Source organism: Ascidiella aspersa, chromosome 1 (assembly GCF_963924565.1).
Source record: "Ascidiella aspersa chromosome 1, kaAscAspe10.2, whole genome shotgun sequence".
Lineage (NCBI taxonomy): Eukaryota > Metazoa > Chordata > Ascidiacea > Phlebobranchia > Ascidiidae > Ascidiella > Ascidiella aspersa.
The window spans coordinates 33,477,972-33,499,683 of NC_139447.1; the positions used below are offsets into that span (position 1 = coordinate 33,477,972).

General features: G+C 35.9%; 1 protein-coding gene across 1 annotated transcript; it reads right to left on the minus strand.

Annotated features, from left to right (window-relative positions):
* Positions 1-13,149: 13,149 nt before the first annotated feature.
* Positions 13,150-19,667, minus strand: LOC146169889 (adenosine receptor A3-like). Its single transcript, XM_083390888.1, has 6 exons — positions 19,134-19,667; positions 18,543-18,833; positions 17,287-17,411; positions 16,237-16,372; positions 14,498-14,600; positions 13,150-13,681 (listed from the first exon to the last, which is right to left on the minus strand). Exons 1-6 carry the CDS (start codon positions 19,624-19,626, stop codon positions 13,504-13,506), a joined length of 1,326 nt encoding a protein of 441 aa, XP_083247014.1. The 5' UTR covers positions 19,627-19,667; the 3' UTR covers positions 13,150-13,503.
* Between the last annotated feature and the right edge of the window lie 2,045 nt (positions 19,668-21,712).

The window sequence follows — 21,712 nt, forward strand, 5'->3', positions numbered from 1 at the left end:
CGCAGTCGTAAACATAGGTAATCTCCGAAACGAACACTGCATATAAATAAACGTTAGTATTTTGTTTATCATGGACTGGGGTTGTAGTTAATTAATATTAAAGTTCATACAGAACTAAATGTAAGTTTGGAACTTTAGATTTTCATCGAATATCAAGGATCATGGGGTGTAAATATTTCTACACTTGATTTTTAACTTTTGTATAGCGTAATAAATTTTGACTTTTTATTTTATACGCGACAATAAAGCAGGTAAAGTAGAAGTTTTCTGGTTATGGTTCAGCACAGTGATTTTCAAGCGGTGTTCCGCGTGACTGATCGTCATTATTTAAAAACAAAAATGATTCATTTCAAACCTGTTTCATGGAAGACCGGTCGAAAACTACTGGTTTAACACAATAAGCGTATTTATTGGAGAAAAGTGATAATCAAACATCAACCGTTTAAACATTTTATCTTAATTTTCTACATTTATGGTTGTGCAATATGATAGAACTCGGTGTGTAACAATAGGATTGTAAAATCATATGCTTCTTAAAGTATACTAAGTAAACAACGAATACTAATTTTGTGTTCATCTAAAGGCCCAGATATTGCAATAAGAAAACTGAAACTGAATTCAATCGTTGTTGCGTTGTTTATTTTAATTCAATCCTATAAACTTTCGTTTAGTGTGTCCCATTATTTTACCGCATAAGTCTTCCGTGGCATAAAAAGTTTAAAAACATTGGTTTAGCATGAACATACTGTTGCTGCCAGGCATTGTATCAATTGTAAAGGGGGTTCTTCTGACAAATATCTATTCAGTGCCGACGTTTCGATTACCTATACCGGTAATCTTTTTCAGGGAAATAAACTTGTAACTTTACAGAAAGGTAATATACAGCGAGTCAAAAGACGAAAAAACAAGGTGGCAAAACGAGGCGAAAAAAGGAAACAAGGCGCGAATAACGGGAGAACGCGATAACCGGCTGCAGCGTTTTAATTGGTTTAGCATACTTTAAAGATACACCCTATTACAAAAACTTGGAAACTTACAGGGAAACATTGCGATGACAAACGACGTGAGCCAGACAATTGCGATGCCGAGGTAGACGGAATTTTCGTTTTGCTGCTGATATCTTATCGGGAAAGCCACTGCGTACAGGCGTTGCTGGGCAAGCAGTACAAGGTGGTAGAATGACGAGGTGTATACGAGTATGTGGAAAATACCGGCGAAGAAGGCCGTGTCACTCCCGTAAAGTGTAAACCACTCGTTGAAGATGTCCAGGCTAGTTTGGCTCAAAGTTTTAACAAAGTTGGGCAAAATCACGACGAGGAAAAGAAGGCCTGGAAGAAACGACAAGATAAGTAAAGCAGACATAACTTTTCGCAGATGTTTGACTCCAAAAATCGCACTTAAAGAAAATGACAAGAAGAAATGGCAAGATAAGTAACAAAGACATTGCTTTTCGCAGAGGTTTGACTCCGAAAATTTGCACAGGAAGCCTTCGACAGACTCAATGGCAAAAGTATAGCGGAAGTTGGCGCAAAAAAATTTTAAGTCATGTGACTTTTTTACCAGCGATCATTCCACCATCTCCTTGAATGTATTCAAGCCACTACATCGAATGAATAACCTATTCTAAGGTTACTTGTTACAGACTGTTCGGCATGACGTAATTTGAGACGTCATCTGTGGAAATTTGAATGCGTTCTAGTAATACAAGTATTGCACTTTTACCCCTGCACAGACTATAACGGAATCAGTCGATCAATGATGCAAAAATAATAAAAAAACGACTTCAGAAGGGATAGATCACAGTTGTGTACGCGTATGTGTATGTATTTTACAATAAACTTTGTCGTTTAAATATTTGGCAATACTTTGCAATGGACAATTGCTGAGACACCCTGCTCTAGGTCAACCCGTGCTATTCACAATTTTAGGTATTTTTGTTTTAATTTACACTTTTTATAGAGTAACAACTTAAATAAAAGTTATATTCTTTTAAAAAACACTTTCTATGTACCATAGCCATACCTGTAAGAAAATCGGAGAAAGCCAGGGAGACCTTGATTTTTCCGTAGACACCAGTGAAGGAAGATTGGTCCTTTGCAAAAATTATTATCACCAAGCCGTTTCCGAAAAGCACTCCCAGTCCAACCAAGACTACAATAGCTCCAAAGATGGCGGCTCCAACCATACTGCATTCATCGCATTGCTTGATTGGAGTGTACATGCACATCTGTACCGCTCTGTTTTCACAGAAGGGCAAAAATATTGCCATTCCGATGCTGTCATCCTCCGTGGTGCTTTCAAGGGAAGAGTTACTGGGTTTGCCTGTTCCACTGATTTCACTTGCAGTTGTATCTTGATTTATAGATGACAAAGTTGTGTCTATAGGAGTAACTCCGACAGATGTTTGCTGTCCGAGACTTGGAAACAAAATCTGTGCCATGATCATGAAAACAGCGACCCATTTTTCCATATTTATGAACATTGCTAATTACCTGAAACAACATAAAAATGCATGTAGTGTACGCTAAATACACATTAAGTGCACTTAGCCTGACGTATATTGCCGACAGGTTTTATATAGTGTTGTGGTCATGATTAGCAATACACATAATGTACCTATAATGATTTATGTTGTTAGTCTACAGATACACGGCATGTACGCATATTGAAATTTATACATTTGACTATACGTCAAGAACAATGCTATACATTATCAAATCTAACTCGCCCCTTAAGCTTACTTAAATATAGTTGTAGCAAGTTTAAATACTGTGAGTTTATCAACGTTTTGAACGTTATTTGGGTTTCTAACGCCTTCTATTTCATTTAAAGCTTAATTATTCTTTTCGAACATAACAAAGTTTGACTATACCCAAAATAAATCCGCATCAGAGCTAAGCCCTTTCTAGTAAACCAAGTTCAACCAACTCATGCCATACTCGAGAAACAACTTTCGATTCTACCGGACCTTTTTCACCTGACCAATTATACTGCTGCTGCCAGACTTTGCGTCAATTGTGAAAATGTTCTTTCGCCAAAATTTATTAAAGTGAACGTTTCGACTACCTGTTCGGCGAAAATTAATATACCAGACAAACTAAAAAGGTTTACATGCAACAGGACATACGGTCTGCTTCACTATAAACGCTACGAAGTTTCTGCGGATACAAGAATGACGATGTTCATGTTTTCGACCAGCACTGAGCTACATCCGCTGTTGCAGAAAGGAAACAGAGGTAATCAATATTCCTTGGTGACTGAGGTCCTAGTTGACGTTGTCTGCGCTTGGCAAATTTTGTTGCATTGAAGAGCACGTACCAGCAAATCGTATTTCCCCATTTTAAAGCCCAATTTGTCACCTTATAGTTCAGTATTTCGCAACCCTGTGGCGACCGAAATACTAATCATAGACCTAATTCAATTTTGACTGAAATTTTAGGTGAACCATACACATATAAGACAACTGTATGAAACAGTTATAAAACAACTGTATGAAACCGAAATAAATTAACATGAGCCATATCTTCCAATTCTCCCCATGGTTTGGATCAGGTTAAGAACCAATCTTAATAAATCTAACCATATAAACTACAGTCGGCAACCTAACCAAATCAAAGCACCACCCAAACTTATTTGACTATTTGTTTAATAAATTTAAACATGGCTCATAATCAATCGATATCGAGCAATTAAAAGTATTCCTGAAATGTTTTCTAGACAAGTCTCTTTGTTCTTAAAAGTAAGCTTTGGACGAAACTAATGCTGTTTTAACCGACTAAAAAGTTTTAGGAGACGAAAACACCGTTCCCTCTTTCAGACGGTCTTCTTAAAAAAAGGGAAAATACAGTCAAACGACACAAAGTGTGACAGTTTGAACAACACAAACGACTGCTTAAGAAAACATATATCATCAGATCTTGTCAAATTCGCATTTGTTTAGGCTAGCTAAAATCTATGGCTCGTTTAATTTTGCATTTTATTCCAGTTACGGCCTTTCAATATAAGTACACATGCAAACTCAAGGGTGTGTACATAATGTAGAACTTTTAAATAATGGCTAATAAACTAAGTAAGCAAATCCTCCTAAGTTGCACACTTAACATTTTATCATTTATTAATTATAACAACTGAAATATTAGTGAGTATTCAAACTGAGGCATGGAATCCACATGTGTAGCCTATATATACAATCAGCCCTGCCAAAGCAGTACTGAACAACGATCACGCCATACTCATAACCAGGGAGTCGAACCGGAACCGAACCGGAACTTTATTAACCGGTTTTGGGTAAATTTTTTCCGAACCGTAACCGAACCTGAACCGTTTTTTATAGGATTTTAAGGAGCCGAACCGGAACTGAACCGAATAATTTGAAAGTACCTGAACCTTAACCGAACCCGAACCTGTAAACAAAAGCGGTTCGCTCCAGCATGACGTCACAACTTCTATTTTAGAGAGTCAAGTTACGCCATGTTCGAAATTTTATGAAAAAAAATACGAATATTGAATGAAAAAATTGTTGATTGTTTATTTTTTAGATATTTACATAATGAGTTGCTGTTTTTTTTAATAAGTCACGTAACTTAGTTTAAATGACTTCCAATTCAAAGATTATTCTCTACATTTATCGACCCACATTTTGAGATTTAACGCAAATTATATTGTATCTGAACCGGAACTTTATGAACCGGTTTTGAAATAGCGATGGTCGAACCAGAGCTAAACCGGAACTTTTAAATTCCTCCGAACCGAAACCGGAACTGAACCGGATTCCGAAAAAATCCTTGAACCAGAACCGAACCTGAACCGGAAAAGTCAAACGGTTCGACTCCCTGCTCATACCAATAAACCAGGAGGCTTATAAAACATGTTTTATTCGATTGAAGTAATCATGATCAAGACATCTAGTGTGCGGTGAGGCTTGAACTCTTGTTTTTACAAAGTTGAAAACGCTTGTACAAAATTACGCAACTCATACCTTTTGTATTCTTTACATTGAAACCAACAAGAAATATCTGCATAAAGAGCCAGCCACAACCCGACAAAACTCAATTTACTAGATCACTTTATAAATATTTAAAGCTAGCTAAAATTGCATGTAATAGATGTGTTAAGCACTAATTTGGTAGTTGCAAAGAATAGCATCATGTTTCAGTGAGTTGAATTTAAAGGGGTTCGCAGAGATATTTTGCTCCTTCTTTTTTTCTGGCTTGACGTTGAAACTCGCCTCTTCTCTTTTTCTTTTAGATGGAAAAACTTTCGGAGAAGTTCTCGCGACGCTTTTCGAAACTTCTTGTCCATTACACTGTAAACCAGCACGTTGACTATGCTGAAGGAAAACAAAAAATTAGAACAATCAAGATTAATTGAACACTGTTTTGCAAGTTCGATCTATATCGTCAACCCTTTCATTAAATTAACCAATGAACTATTTACAAGTATTATTGAACTGACGAAATACTTGGCCTATAAACATTAAGTAAAACAGCTTTCTAATGTAAGTAGATTACAGCCCATTTAACGTCAACATGACTAAAGTATATAATTAGATGTGACAATTATACGATAATTAGATTTGAGAAAATGGAACTTAGACAATTGCAATTGTTACAAGTAGCAGTATTTTTATTCTTAATATGAACTAGAACCAAGAAGTGGACTCTATTATTTACAACTTTAAACTTCCTTTGTAAGGTCAGCAATATGGAAGGTACGGTAGTTTATCCTATGCAGTTTGGTATGCACTTTATATAATGAAATTACAATTTGATTAATGGTGAAAATAACGGCCCAAATAGACGTAAAAAGCGACATGCTTTATTGTTCAAACGTTTCGGCAGATGCCCATGCCATCATTAGTGATATGAAGGCCACAACAGTTACACCTTGGTGGCATCCTTTATGCGTTTGAACAATAAAGCATGTCGCTTTTTTTCACCATTAAACTTACGAACAGATCCGTATATAGTTTTGCAATTTAGTGTTACAATTTGATTGTTGTCAGTAAACCAAAACTTTGACAGTTCGTCTGTATTGGTTCACCAAACCTTCTTTCAAACCATTAATATTACAAAATGGTTTTAACGCCCTAGATAAGCCCTTATAGCTACAAGCTATTTAGTGTTACTTTACTAAGCTTACCCGTTTGTTAAGGCTAGGTAGTAGCACATGGTGAAGGCAAGCTGAAACTTGGGTAAATGAGTATATCTATGCCATGACAAGAAAACTGCAATCACGTATGGACCTAAAACAGAGGTATGAATTTAAACGAGTTAGTATAGCTACAAAGTAAAGTCACTCTAGTGATAACTAACAACGAGAGTGTCATACGCTAAAACAGAGAGGCAGGCAACTTCTCCAGTCCGCGGGCCTGATATGGGAAACTGAAGTACTTGTCGGGCCGGATTCTGATCGATATATTATTATTAATTGTACTGCCATGGCCCGTTTTGTCGCATAATGGTGGCTATTGTTCTACTCTTTGAACACTGCAACACTTCCATTGTCCTGTCAACAACTAATTTTTTTTCTTGCCGACTTGAAAAAGTACTTCGGTATCCAATCGTTCATAAACTTTACGTTTCTCGGCAAAATACAAGGAATAATATTGATGTAAACTCTAAATTTAAATATGGAACACACAATAAGACCTAAAAAATCAATAATACCATAGTTTTAACCAACGACACAATAAAGCCAAACACGCAGTAATACCTACGACAGAATAATAACTATATCTAAATAAGACACAAATCTGTCGGAATAAGTCCTAAATTCTAAGGCCTATATGACCAAAACCACGCCTGAAGCTGTAGGGAGAGGGTATGGGACGATGGCGGCCATGACATTGGCCGCTTTGGTGTTGAATTTTGGGCGCCCTGGTTTGAAGCCGCTGTTATGGCACCTGATTTTCTGGCCCTATTGGGGGTTATTGGTAGCTGGTGGGTAATGGTGGAGTTGGTGATTTACTTCGGGGTGAGGTTTGGGGTTAGGTAAAATGTTTTATAGGCATGATTCTGGTCATTTAAGTCTTATTCCGATGGGTTTATGACTTATTCCGATTTAGACGGTATTACGACTATTTGATATTAGTCCTATTTTGGTCTTATTCCGTACTGTGTGTTAGTTTTATTTCCGAACTGTGTGATATTTATGTTGCTTTTATTTCGAACTTACGGCTGGAAATCTCTAATTTTAACCCAAAACAGAAACTAAAGAATAACTAACAATCACTATTATTTGACGTAGTAAGATAGGAATTTTTGATTGCGGTAGACTGTGGCCGCGGGCAACATTATCATGTAAAACCGGAAACTGTCTGCGGGCCGCTCAAAATCCTGTCGAGGGTCGTATGTTGCCCGCCCCTGCGCTAAAAGATTGGGGTCAGTACAATAAACCTAATAAGAGTAACAATACAAGTCCGATTGTGGGGTATTATTAACACCGATTCGATGACAATTTGATATCGGCGTTTTTATCATTGTTATTTTTCAGAAAATACTGCAGTATTTGTGCATTTGGAGGTAACTAAATATTTTAACAATAGGGTGCGACTTCCTTTGTTTCAATCACTATGACTTCCTTTGTTTCAATCAACCGTTTTTTCTTTTTGATGAATATTTTCTTTATAAATCAATGATGTTATTAGCGTTAGATTAGACAGAACTAACTTAAACCCAAAACACCGGAATCGTTGTTGAAATAACATACCCTGTAGCCTATCTGGCATTCTTAGTAAGAACATTTTCTAGTAAGTACACATTCAGACAGGCACGTTTTGAAACACACACCAGCAACGATATATTAACAAAACGTTTTGAAACACACACCAGCAACAATATATTAACAAATTGTTGCATAAAAATATGTCCAACCTGTAGTGATGGTTAATCCCAGGAGCATAAAAACCAACGTGAAATATATCATGATTTCCCGTTTCTTCCAATCTCGGTTACCCGAAGCAAACCGTTTGCGGTAAAGACAAATGCCAGTGACCAGGGTATAAATTACCTGAGACATAAAAACAACATTGAGAACAGATTTTCTTCTGTATACTTTACACTAAAATGCGGTGATGCAAAAAAGTAACATGGCGAAACTCGACAATTAGTTGTTATATGTATACGCTTTTGCTATAGGCACTGGAAAAACATGGAGGAGTTTTCTTTAATTTTGTTTAGTCGTTTTGTTTAGCCGCAAAGCACTTAGGAAAGGAGCGATAACTAAGGACCCATAATGTCAAACAAATTTCAGCTGTTGTACTTAATTATATTTGTGTTCTTCGGCAATTGTAGGTAACAATATTTGCATATCGAGTTTTGTTTTTTCATAAAAGCTGTATACGTATATCACATGACTGCTTTATCAAAGTTTAAACATCTGAAGCAGACTTGGAAAAGTAGATTGTTTTAGCTTTTTATAATAAGATTAGAATTAAAATTACATCATTTCAGTTTTTCTATAGACTAAACTTAGAAATAGATCATTTTAGTTTTTCCAAATAGATTAGATTTAGAAAAAGATCATATTAATTTTCTCAAATTAGATTCGAAAAATTAGAATTACAGAATTCTTTAAAAAACGAATTTCCACTAGAATTACATAAAATTATTCATTTAAATCGCAAATTATTCTAAAATGAATGTTAATGGTAAATATGTGTGTCCCAAATGTTATGCCTTTCAGCATAACATATGCTTTTCAGTCTGTAAAAATTACCTACATTTTAATTCAGATTCTTTGTTATGACTGAGAGACTCAAAATGGCCGTTGGACAAAGTAGTATTTTTGATCAAATGCGAATTAGATTAGGACTACAATTAAACGAATTTAGAACTAGAATTAAACGAATTTAGCTCTAACTCATTGAATTAGAGAACTAATATTATCCAGTTGTACATGTCTGATTTTGGGTCCTACAGCTTTTTAGAACTTAACACTTCTTACCATCATTGTATAGGGGACGACAGCCACGAATGAAAATAATATCGTAATATAATAGTAGTTGCTGCCTGCAGTGTAGAGGAATGTGGGACAATCGTACATGTATATCACTTTTCGATCGGTCAACACTGTAAATACGTTTCAAATTAAGTTTATTGACTTACATAAGCATGACACTTTTAAATATTTTGAACAACAAATGACGCATTATGTATTGAACTTCCATTATATATTTTTTTGATATCAAATCGGTTCGGTACCACATATTGTGCACTATAGTGACTAGCAGGCCAGAGCTTCATGGATTTTTACCATTGATTTTGTACATTTTTTTATTTAGTAAACATGGCAAAAGCAAAATTCGGAATAAAAGACAGTTAGGAAAAGGCGTAAGGAGTTAAACCTAATAGTCGTCATAATGACGAAATCGGATTTAAACCAAATGGCCAAAATAAGGCCTATACAACCTTTTATCTAACCCAAAACACCATCCATAACTATCAATAACTTCCAGAATATGTTCAACCCTAACCCAATTGCTAACACCACCAACTACCCGCCCATAAGCCCAAACAGGGGAAAAAATCCGGGGCCAAAACAGCGGCGCGCAAAGGCCACAGCAAAAAACAGGGTATCCTCCAATCATTCCATATCCTTTCGCTACAGTCCTGGGCTTAATTTTGTCCATTTACGTCTAATTCCGATTAATTTTGGGCTTAATTTGACATGTTTAGATCTTATTTAGTCTATTTTAGATTATACTCTGTCGTGGTCATTATAGTCTACTGCGAATTTGGTGTTGTTATGTCGGTAGTCTAAGTACTATTATAGATTATTATCTGACTTAGATGCTGTTGCTTTGTAGGTCTTATTGTGTTTTCTACTTAAAAGTACTGTGGAATCAATGAGCTAAGTTTAACAGAAACGTATAAATATATGTTGTATATATTATTTTTTTCCCTTTTGCTTACGGCGCACCTGGCAGCCTTCCATGGCGCACCAGAAAGAAGTGCTGCATTAGATTAACAACTGGAGGTAACCAAATTTCGTAACGTTAATAAACATTATATCTCAATAACCTGAGTTATAACGACCTTTTAAAGTTTCAATTTTATCTATTTTGCCTGTTGAGCATTGTATAAGGTCATTTATGAGATCGGATTGGCATTGTTTTTGTGCGAAATATCGGGTATCGACATCGCAGTAAAATGACAAATATTAAAGGTCCCTGGTTTAAATTAACCAATTGTTTGTAACTTACCCGGAGCTATCGCAACTAGAAACGATGCAAACCATGCAAGTGCAATGCCCAGGCCCACAGTTATTGGACTTTGTAGTCGGTATCTCATTGGAAATGCAACGGCGTAGAGACGCTGTTGTGCTAGTAGCACAAGGTGATAGAATGATGCTGTGTAAATAAAGATGTGGAAAAATCCGGCCCCAAAAGACCCCGGTGTTCCTTGGGAACGCCAGAGTTTCTGAAAGATCTCGTAGCTCGTTTGATTCAGGCTTTCAACATAGTTTGGAAATATTATACCAAGAAACAGAACACCTGCGAAAACGATAAATTCAAAATGAAAATGCATGTTAAAAAATTTCGTAAAAGTGCATATTAGTAGTAGACTTAGCTTTATCTTTAAAATAATGTTATTTCCATTCTAAAACGTTGTTTCTTATTATGGTTTCTTATAGTTTGAAAATATTATAAGAATAGAACACCCGCTAAAAAGATAAGTTTAAATTTAAAATGCATGTCTTTTGTAAATAGTCTTTGCCATGTTTATTTTGATATTCTCAGGCATTAGTTGATATGTTAAGCAAAACGGCTACTTGGATTTGAAACAAAATAACTCACCCGCCAAAATGTCGGAAACTGCCAATGAGACCTTGATTTTACCGTAGGTGCCATTAAAGGAAGATCTATTCCTTGCAAAGATCCAAATCACCAATGCGTTGCCGAATAGCGCTCCTAGTCCAAGTAAGACGACGGCAAACCCGAAAAAACCCGCAGCCGCCATACTGCAATACTTGCATTGCTTAATTGGCGTCTTAGTACAGGATTGCTTTGCTTCCTTCTGACAAAAAGGTAAGAAAATTGCAATATGTAAACGGCTCTTGTGCCGTCTAGGAATCGTTGAAAGCTTGGAATCGTTGAATCCATTGATCTTAAATGCAGATATATCAACGAAGTAAGTCTCGTTTAGGCCCGGCAGGATCAGGGCATAATCAGCATCTGTTGTTGCTTGCGAATCTTGCAGCGATGCGTTCAATGAGACAACTTTGCTTGATGTCTCATGCTGCCCCAAGGTTCAAAACAGCGCCTGGGCTATTATTGGTAAAACCGCAAAGATTTTATACATCAGAATGTTTCAGTGATACTACCATTTATTGCGTATAAGAGCTATACTCAATAATTAGGGAAGAACCTGTAACATTATTTTGGAATAAAATATGTTGTTACTTTGTGCTTTCAGGTACTTCATAAATGGACTATCTTGTCGACCAATAGCTTGACAAGTCGTCAATTAACTCTGAGCTGTAAGGCATAACATTTTTGCATAGCATTTTCGTTTTACGTTTGTCTAAACTGAATTCTACATTTTATTGTTGATGCAAATCCAGTTACGCACGACATGAAAATAGTAGCACATGAGTGTATGACATACTTCCGATAAAAGGGTAGGATATATCAATCTTAAAATGTTTTTTAAAGGTAACGTCCGTGAATAAATTTTATATTAAACAAACGTTTAATTGTGAGATTTAGTTGACGTACGTCTTTAGCCTTCTGTACGTTTTCCGCCTTCATTAACTAAATGGACTTCCCTTTCTTGTCGACTTTAGTTTGATAAATCGTCAATCCCCTACGAGCTATAAAGGCGTACATTTTATTCGATTTTAACCAACGTTTTCACGTGCAACTTTAGTTACCCTTTGTCGTATATCTCATCACACGGCATTCTATATCTTGTGACTTTGTAGCTGCAAAATCCAGTTACACACGACTGAAAAAGTTACCCCGCGATTGTTTTAAACTGAACGGCACGACTTCTTCTAGTAGCACACCTTTCTGTAAATCCTACTATACTGCTATGCTATTTTATGAAAATCTCCTATCATCGTCAAATGACACAACCTAAGGCGATCAATTTTGGAAGGGGCACATTTTAAGAAAGACTCTTTCAACACATAATACTTTCCTGTGACCACTTCACACGTGGCCACGGTAGAAACATGACCACAGTATTTACATGCGCTGGCAACGATACATCCGCTTTGTTAGGGAGGATAAGGCGACCATTAATCTTCCTAGTTTATACGGCCTTGTTTTGCCTTGCTGCAGTTGGCTTTGAGTTGTTATGCTTTGGGGAGGCCAAATCCCGTATAAACAGCATTACAATTTCTGCTAAAACAATAAATATGACTATCATAAATTTATTAAAACGGTTATGGCTACTTGGAAACCATACACACATAAGACAACTGTATGAAAACAGTTCGAAATGAATTAACATGAGCCATGTCTTCCAATTCTCCCCATGGTTTTCTTAAGTTTTGGATGAGGTTAAGAAACAATCTCAATAAATCTAACCATATAAACTACTGCAGTCGGCAACCTAACCAAATCAAACACCACCCAAACTTATTTGACTATTTGTTTAATAAATTTAAACATGGCTCATAATCAATCGATATCGAGCAATTACAATTATTTCACAAATGTTTTCTAGACAAGTCTCTTTGTTCCTAAAAGTAAGCTTTGGACGAAACTAATGCTGTTTTAAAAGACTAAAAAGTTTTAGGAGACGAAAACACTGTTCCTTCTTTCAGTCTATCTTCTTAAAAAAAGGAAAAATACAGCCAAACGATACAAAGTGTGACAGTTTGAACAACACAAATGACTGCTAAGAAAACATATATCATCAGATCTTGTCAAATTCGCATTTGTTTGGGCTCGCTAAAATCTATGGCTCGTTTAATTTTGCATTTTATTCCAGTTACGGCCTTTCAATATAAGTACACATGCAAACTCAAGGGTGTGTATATAATGTAGTACTTTTAAATAATGGCTAATAAACTAAGTAAGCAAATCCTCCTAAGTTGCACACTTAACATTTTATCATTAATTAATTATAACAACTGAAATATTAGTGAGTATTCAAACTGAGGCATGGAATCCACATGTGTAGCCTATATATACAATCAGCCCTGCCAAAGCAGTACTGAACAACGATCACGCCATACTCATAACAATAAACCAGGAGGCTTATAAAACATGTTTTATTCGATTTAAGTAATCATGATCAAGACATCTAGTGTGCGGTGAGGCTTGAACTCTTGTTTTTACAAAGTTGAAAACGCTTGTATAAAATTACGCAACTCATACCTTTTGTATTCTTTACATTGAAACTAACAAGAAATATCTGCATAAAGAGCCAGCCACAACCCGACAAAACTCAATTTACTAGATCACTTTATAAATATTTAAAGGTAGCTAAAATTGCATGTAATAGATGTGTTAAGCACTAATTTGGTAGTTGCAAAGAATAGCATCATGTTTTAGTGAGTTGAATTTGAAGGGGTTCGCAGAGATTTTTTGCTCCTTCTTTTTTTCTGGCTTGACGTTGAAAATCGCCTCTTCTCTTTTTCTTTTAGATGGAAAAACTTTCGGAGAAGTTCTCGCGACGCTTTTCGAAACTTCTTGTCCATTACACTGTAAACCAGCACGTTGACTATGCTGAAAGAAAAAATAATTTAGATTACAAAGAATCGAAAGCAATTGAGCAGTGTTATACAAGTTTGATCTTTAGTCAACATTAACCAATGGATTATTTATTTACTATTAATATTGAACTGACCAAAATCTATAAACATTAAGTGAAACAGTTTTCTAATGTAAGTATATTGGTAAGTAGTTTAAAGCCCATTTAACGTCAACATGACTAATATATAATTAGATGTGATAATTATACGATAATTAGATCTGAGGAAATGGAACCTAGACAATTGTAATTGTTACAAGTTAGCAGTATTTTTATTCTTAATCTGAACTAGAACCAAGAAGTGGACTCCATTATTTACAACTGACTTTAAACTTCCTTTGTAAGGTCAGCAATATGGTAGGTACGGTAATTTATCCTATGCAGGTTGGTATGCACTTTATATAATGAAATTACAATTTGATTAATGGTGAAAATAACGACCCAAATAGACGTAGAAAGCGACATGCTTTATTGTTCAAACGTTTCGGCAGATGTTCATGCCATCATCAGTGATATGAAGGCCACAACAGTTACACCTTGGTGGCATCCTTTATGCGTTTGAACAATAAAGCATGTCGCTATTTTTCACCATTAAACTTATGAACAGATCTGTCTATAGTTTTACAATTTAGTGTTACAATTTGATTGTTGTCAGTAAACCAAAACTTTGACAGTTCGTCTGTATTGGTTCACCAAACCCCCTTTCAAACCATTAATATTACAAAATGGTTTTAACGCCCTAGATATCCCTTATAGCTACAAGCTATTCAGTGTTACTTTCCTAAGCTTACCTGTTTGTTAAGGCTAGGTAGTAGCACATGGTGAAGGCAAGCTGAAACTTGGGTAAATGAGTATATCTATGCCATGACAAGAAAACTGCAATCACGTATGGACCTAAAACAGAGGTATGAATTTAAACGAGTTAGTATAGCTACAAAGTAAAGTCACTCTAGTGATAACTAACAACGAGAGTGTCATACGCTAAAACAGAGAGGCGGGCAACTTCTGCAGTCCGCGGGCCTGATATGGGAAACTGAAGTACTTGTCGGGCCGGATTCTGATCGATATATTATTATTAATTGTACTGCCATGGCCCGTTTTGTCGCATAATGGCGGCTATTGTTCTACTCTTTGAACACGGCAACACTTCCATTGCCCTGTCAACAACTAATTTTTTTTCTTGCCGACTTGAAAAAGTACTTCGGCATCCAATCGTTCATAAACTTTACGTTTCTCGGCAAAATACAAGGAATAATATTGATGTAAACTCTAAATCTAAATATGGAACACACAATAAGACCTAAAAAATCAATAATACCATAGTATTAACCAACGACACAATAAAGCCAAACACGCAGTAATACCTACGACAGAATAATAACTATATCTAAATAAGACACAAATCTGTCGGAATAAGTCCTAAATTCTTTCGTCGGAATAAGTCCTAAATTCTAAGGCCTATATGACCAAAACCACGCCTGAAGCTGTAGGGAGAGGGTATGGGACGATGGCGGCCATGACATTGGCCGCTTTGGTGTTGAATTTTGGGCGCCCTGGTTTGAAGCCGCTGTTATGGCACCTGATTTTCTGGCCCTATTGGGGGTTATTGGTAGCTGGTGGGTAATGGTGGAGTTGGTGATTTACTTCGGGGTGAGGTTTGGGGTTAGGTAAAATGTTTTATAGGCATGATTCTGGTCATTTAAGTCTTATTCCGATGGGTTTATGACTTATTCCGATTTAGACGGTATTACGACTATTTGATATTAGTCCTATTTTGGTCTTATTCCGTACTGTGTGTTAGTTTTATTTCCAAACTGTGTGATATTTATGTTGCTTTTATTTCGAACTTACGGCTGGAAATCTCTAATTTTAACCCAAAACAGAAACTAAAGAATAACTAACAATCACTATTATTTGACGTAGTAAGATAGGAATTTTTGATTGCGGTAGACTGTGGCCGCGGGCAACATTATCATGTAAAACCGGAAACTGTCTGGGGGCCGCTCAAAATCCTGTCGAGGGTCGTATGTTGCCCGCCCCTGCGCTAAAAGATGGGGTCAGTACAATAAACCTAATAAGAGTAACAATACAAGTCCGATTGTGGGGTATTATTAACACCGATTCGATGACAATTTGATATCGGCGTTTTTATCATTGTTATTTTTCAGAAAATACTGCAGTATTTGTGCATTTGGAGGTAACTAAATATTTTAACAATAGGGTGCAACTATGACTTCCTTTGTTTCAATCAACCGTTTTTTCTTTTTGATGAATATTTTCTTTATAAATCAATGATGTTATTAGCGTTAGATTAGACAGAACTAACTTAAACCCAAAACACCGGAATCGTTGTTGAAATAACATACCCTGTAGCCTATCTGGCATTCTTAGTAAGAACATTTTCTAGTAAGTACACATTCAGACAGGCACGTTTTGAAACACACACCAGCAACGATATATTAACAAAACGTTTTGAAACACACACCAGCAACAATATATTAACAAATTGTTGCATAAAAATATGTCCAACCTGTAGTGATGGTTAATCCCAGGAGCATAAAAACCAACGTGAAATATACCATGATTTCCCGTTTCTTCCAATCTCGGTTACCCGAAGCAAACCGTTTGCGGTAAAGACAAATGCCAGTGACCAGGGTAAGAATTACCTGAGACATAAAAACAACATTGAGAACAGATTTTCTTCTGTATACTTTACACTAAAATGCGGTGATGCAAAAAAGTAACATGGCGAAACTCGACAATTAGTTATTATATGTATACGCTTTTGCTATAGGCACTGGAAAAACATGGAGGAGTTTTCTTTAATTTTGTTTAGTCGTTTTGTTTAGCCGCAAAGCACTTAGGAAAGGAGCGATAACTAAGGACCCATAATGTCAAACAAATTTTAGCTGTTGTACTTAATTATATTTGTGTTCTTCGGCAATTGTAGGTAACAATATTTGCATATCGAGTTTTGTTTTTTCATAAAAGCTGTATACGTATATCACATGACTGCTTTATCAAAGTGTAAACATCTGAAGCAGACTTGGAAAAGTAGATTGTTTTAGCTTTTTATAATAAGATTAGAATTAAAATTACATCATTTCAGTTTTTCTATAGACTAAACTTAGAAATAGATCATTTTAGTTTTTCCAAATAGATTAGATTTAGAAAAAGATCATATTCATTTTCTCAAATTAGATTCGAAAAATTAGAATTACAGAATTCTTTAAAAAACGAATTTCCACTAGAATTACATAAAATTATTTATTTAAATCGCAAATTATTCTAAAATGAATGTTAATGGTAAATATGTGTGTCCCAAATGTTATGCCTTTCAGCATAACATATGCTTTTCAGTCTGTAAAAATTACCTACATTTTAATTCAGATTCTTTGTTATGACTGAGAGACTCAAAATGGCCGTTGGACAAAGTAGTATTTTTGATCAAATGCGAATTAGATTAGAACTAGAATTAAACGAATTTAGCTCTAACTCATTGAATTAGAGAACTAATATTATCCAGTTGTACATGTCTGATTTTGGGTCCTACAGCTTTTTAGAACTTAACACTTCTTACCATCATTGTATAGGGGACGATAGCCACGAATGAAAATAATATCGTAATATAATAGTTGTTGCTGCCTGCAGTGTAGAGGAATGTGGGACAATCGTACATGTATATCACTTTTCGATGGGTCCACACTGTAAATACGTTTCAAATTAAGTTTATTGACTTACATAAGCATGACACTTTTAAATATTTTGAACAACAAATGACGCATTATGTATTGAACTTCCATTATATATTTTTTTGATATCAAATCGGTTCGGTACCACATATTGTGCACTATAGTGACTAGCAGGCCAGAGCTTCATGGATTTTTACCATTGATTTTGTACATTTTTTTATTTAGTAAACATGGCAAAAGCAAAATTCGGAATAAAAGACAGTTAGGAAAAGGCGTAAGGAGTTAAACCTAATAGTCGTCATAATGACGAAATCGGATTTAAACCAAATGGCCAAAATAAGGCCTATACAACCGTTTATCTAACCCAAAACACCATCCATAACTATCAATAACTTCCAGAATATGTTCAACCCTAACCCAATTGCTAACACCACCAACTACCCGCCCATAAGCCCAAACAGGGGAAAAAATCCGGGGCCAAAACAGCGGCGCGCAAAGGCCACAGCAAAAAACAGGGTATCCTCCAATCATTCCATATCCTTTCGCTACAGTCCTGGGCTTAATTTTGTCCATTTACGTCTAATTCTGATTAATTTTGGGCTTAATTTGACATGTTTAGATCTTATTTAGTCTATTTTAGATTATACTCTGTCGTGGTCATTATAGTCTACTGCGAATTTGGTGTTGTTATGTCGGTAGTCTTAGTACTATTATAGATTATTATCTGACTTAGATGCTGTTGCTTTGTAGGTCTTATTGTGTTTTCTACTTAAAAGTACTGTGGAATCAATGAGCTAAGTTTAACAGAAACGTATAAATATATGTTGTATATATTATTTTTTTCCCTTTTGCTTACGGCGCACCTGGCAGCCTTCCATGGCGCACCAGAAAGAAGCGCTGCATTAGATTAAAAACTGGAGGTAACCAAATTCGTAACGTTAATAAACATTATATCTCAATAACCTAAGTTATAACGACCTTTTAAAGTTTCAATTTTATCTGTTTGCCTGTTGAGCATTGTACAAGGTCATTTATCAGATAGGATTGGCATTGTTTTTGTGCGAAATATCGGGTATCGACATCGTAGTAAAATGACAAATATTAAAGGTCCCTTGTTTAAATTAACCAATTGTTTGTAACTTACGCGGAGCTATCGCAACTAGAAACGAAGCAAACCATGCAAGTGCAATGCCCATGCCCACAGTTTTTGGACTTTGTTGTCGGTATCTCATTGGAAATGCAACGGCGTAGAGACGCTGTTGTGCTAGTAGCACAAGGTGATAGAATGATGCTGTGTAAATAAAGATGTGGAAAAATCCGGCCCCAAAAGACCCCGGTGTTCCTTGGGAACGCCAGAATTTCTGAGAGATCTCGTAGCTCGTTTGATTCAGGCTCTCAACATAGTTTGGAAATATTATACCAAGAAACAGAACACCTGCGAAAACGATAAATTCAAAATGAAAATGCATGTTAAAAAAATTCATAAATGAATAATTGTAGACTTAGTTTTATCTTTAAAATAATGTTATTTCCATTCTAAAACGTTGTTTCTTATTATGGTTTCTTATAGTTTGGAAATATTATACCAAGAAAAGAACACCCGCGAAAAAGATAAGTTTAAATTAAAATGCATGTCCTTTGTAAATAGTCTTTGCCATGTTTTTTTTTATATTCTCAGGCATTAGTTGATATGTTAAGCAAAACGGCTACTTGGATTTGAAACAAAATAACTCACCCGCCAAAATGTCGGAAACTGCCAATGAGACCTTGATTTTACCGTAGGTGCCATTAAAGGAAGATCTATTCCTTGCAAAGATCCAAATCACCAATGCGTTGCCGAATAGCACTCCTAGTCCAAGTACGACTACAGCAAACCCGAAAAAACCCGCAGCCGCCATACTGCAATCCTTGCATTGCTTAATTGGCGTCTTAGTACAGGATTGCTTTGCTTCCTTCTTACAAAAAGGTAAGAAAATTACAATATTAAAACGGTGCCTGTGCCCGCTGTGTTTGGAATCGTTGAAGCCATTCATCTCAAATGCAGATATATCAACGAAGTAAGTCTCGTTTAGGCCCGGCAGGATCAAGGGATAATCAGCATTTGTTGTTGCTTGCGAATCTTGCAACGATGCGTTCAATGAGACAACTTTGCTTGATGTCTCATGCTGCCCCAAGGTTCCAAACAGCGCCTGGGCTATTATTGGTAAAACCGCAAAGATTTTATACATCAGAAAGTTTCAGTGATACTACCATTTATTGCGTATAAGAGCTACACTCAATAATTAGGGAAGAACCTGTAACATTATTTTGGAATCAAATATGTTGTTACTTTTTGCTTTAAGGCACTTCATAAATGGACTATCTTGTCGACCAATAGCTTGACAAGTCGTCAATTAACTCTGAGCTGTAAGGCATAACATTTTTGCATATCATTTTCGTTTTACGTTTGTCTAAACTGAATTCTACATTTTATTGTTGATGCAAATCCAGTTACGCACGACATGAAAATAGTAGCACATGAGTGTATGACATACTTCTGATAAAAGGGTAGGATATATCAATCTTAAAATGTTTTTTAAAGGTAACGTCCGTGAATAAATTTTATATTAAACAAACGTTTAATTGTGAGATTTAGTTGACGTACGTCTTTAGCCTTCTGTGCGTCTTTAGCTTTCATTAACTAAATGTACTTCCCTTTCTTGTCGACTTTAGTTTGATAAATCGTCGACCCCCTACGAGCTATAAAGGCGTACATTTTAGCCGATTTTAACCAACGTTATCACGTGCAACTTTAGTTAACCTTTGTCGTATATATCATCACACGGTATTCTATATCTTGTGACTTTGTAGCTGCAAAATCCAGTTACACACGACTGAAAAAGTTACCCCGCGATTGTCTTCTTCTAGTAGCACACCTTTCTGTAAATCCTACTATACTGCTATGCTATTTTATGAAAATCTCCTATCATCGTCAAATGACACAACCTAACACGACCACCTTTGGAAGGGGCACATTTTAAGAAAGACTCTTTCAACACATTATACTTTTCTGTGATCACTTGCAGGTGGCCACGGTAGAAACATGACCACAGTATTTGCACGCGTTAGCAACGATACATCCGCTCTGTTAGGGAGGATAAGGCGACCATTAATCTTCCTAGTTTGTACAGCCTTGTTTTGCCTTGCTGCAGTTGGCTTTGAGTTGTTATGCTTTGGGGAGGCCAAATCCCGGTTAAACAGCATTACAATTTCTGCTAAAACAATAAATATGACTATCATAAATTTATTAAAACGGTTATAGCTACTTGGAAACCTATTTGTCCACTTAGTTTAACTGGTATTGTCCCTTTGGTACGGATTAATTCATAGAGTGTCTTTACGAACTACTCAAAATTATAACCAAACAAAGATCCCAGAAGTGGTGATTGTTTAAGGGAAGCTCTTTTGGAATGTATATCAACAGGCGCTCCAAACCAGGTAGTTTTAAACTTCTTAGTATGCCAGCCTTTTAAATTAATAATAATTTTTCTCAGGGCCGGAACATGCCTTTTAGAGGCCCCAAGCACTTAAGAATTTGGTGCCCTATATGTATAATTTTGAAGTCATGTCATGATTAATTTACATGAATTTTCTTTTGGCAATTGTTCTCTTATCCTACAAAGATTGATAAACAGGTTTAGGATGCTATTAAAAAACAGGTAAAAAACAATTTCAGCCTCGCCACTATTGAGATTTGAGTCGTCTGACCAACTCGAATTATTTCGTTAAACACTCAGACAACATTCAAAATTCCAAGACAACATTAAAAAAGTGCCCGCAAGGTTTTACTCAAATGTGTTCTTTAGATTATATTTTATTCAAGTAATTTCCCCCAAAAGACTGTAGTCATTAATTGAAAGACTAACTTAAGTCAATTCGTTGGCATGAGTCATTAAAACACGAAGACCTGCTTACGACCAATGACCATGAACGTCTGGGTTAAAATCCTAATCTGTGAAGCTCTGTTTAAACTAGTGGTTCTCAACCGCCGGTCCGCATCAACTTCCCTGGTCCGTCAAATATATTACAATTTTATATCTTAATTGCAAAATGCAAGATGTTGAAGGCTGCTTGTCCATCAAATTTAGAACTTCGCCAGTTCCGTAATTCTCAGCATTGTTACGTAACATAGAGTTAATGGTTTACATTGGACTTTATTCTACGTCACAATTCTGCAAGTGTTGTGCCAAAACTGTTATAAATTAGGCTACAACTCATTTAAGTCTTAAACTTTAAGACCAGTTGTACGTGAAAAACTTCAATAGAACCACGTAT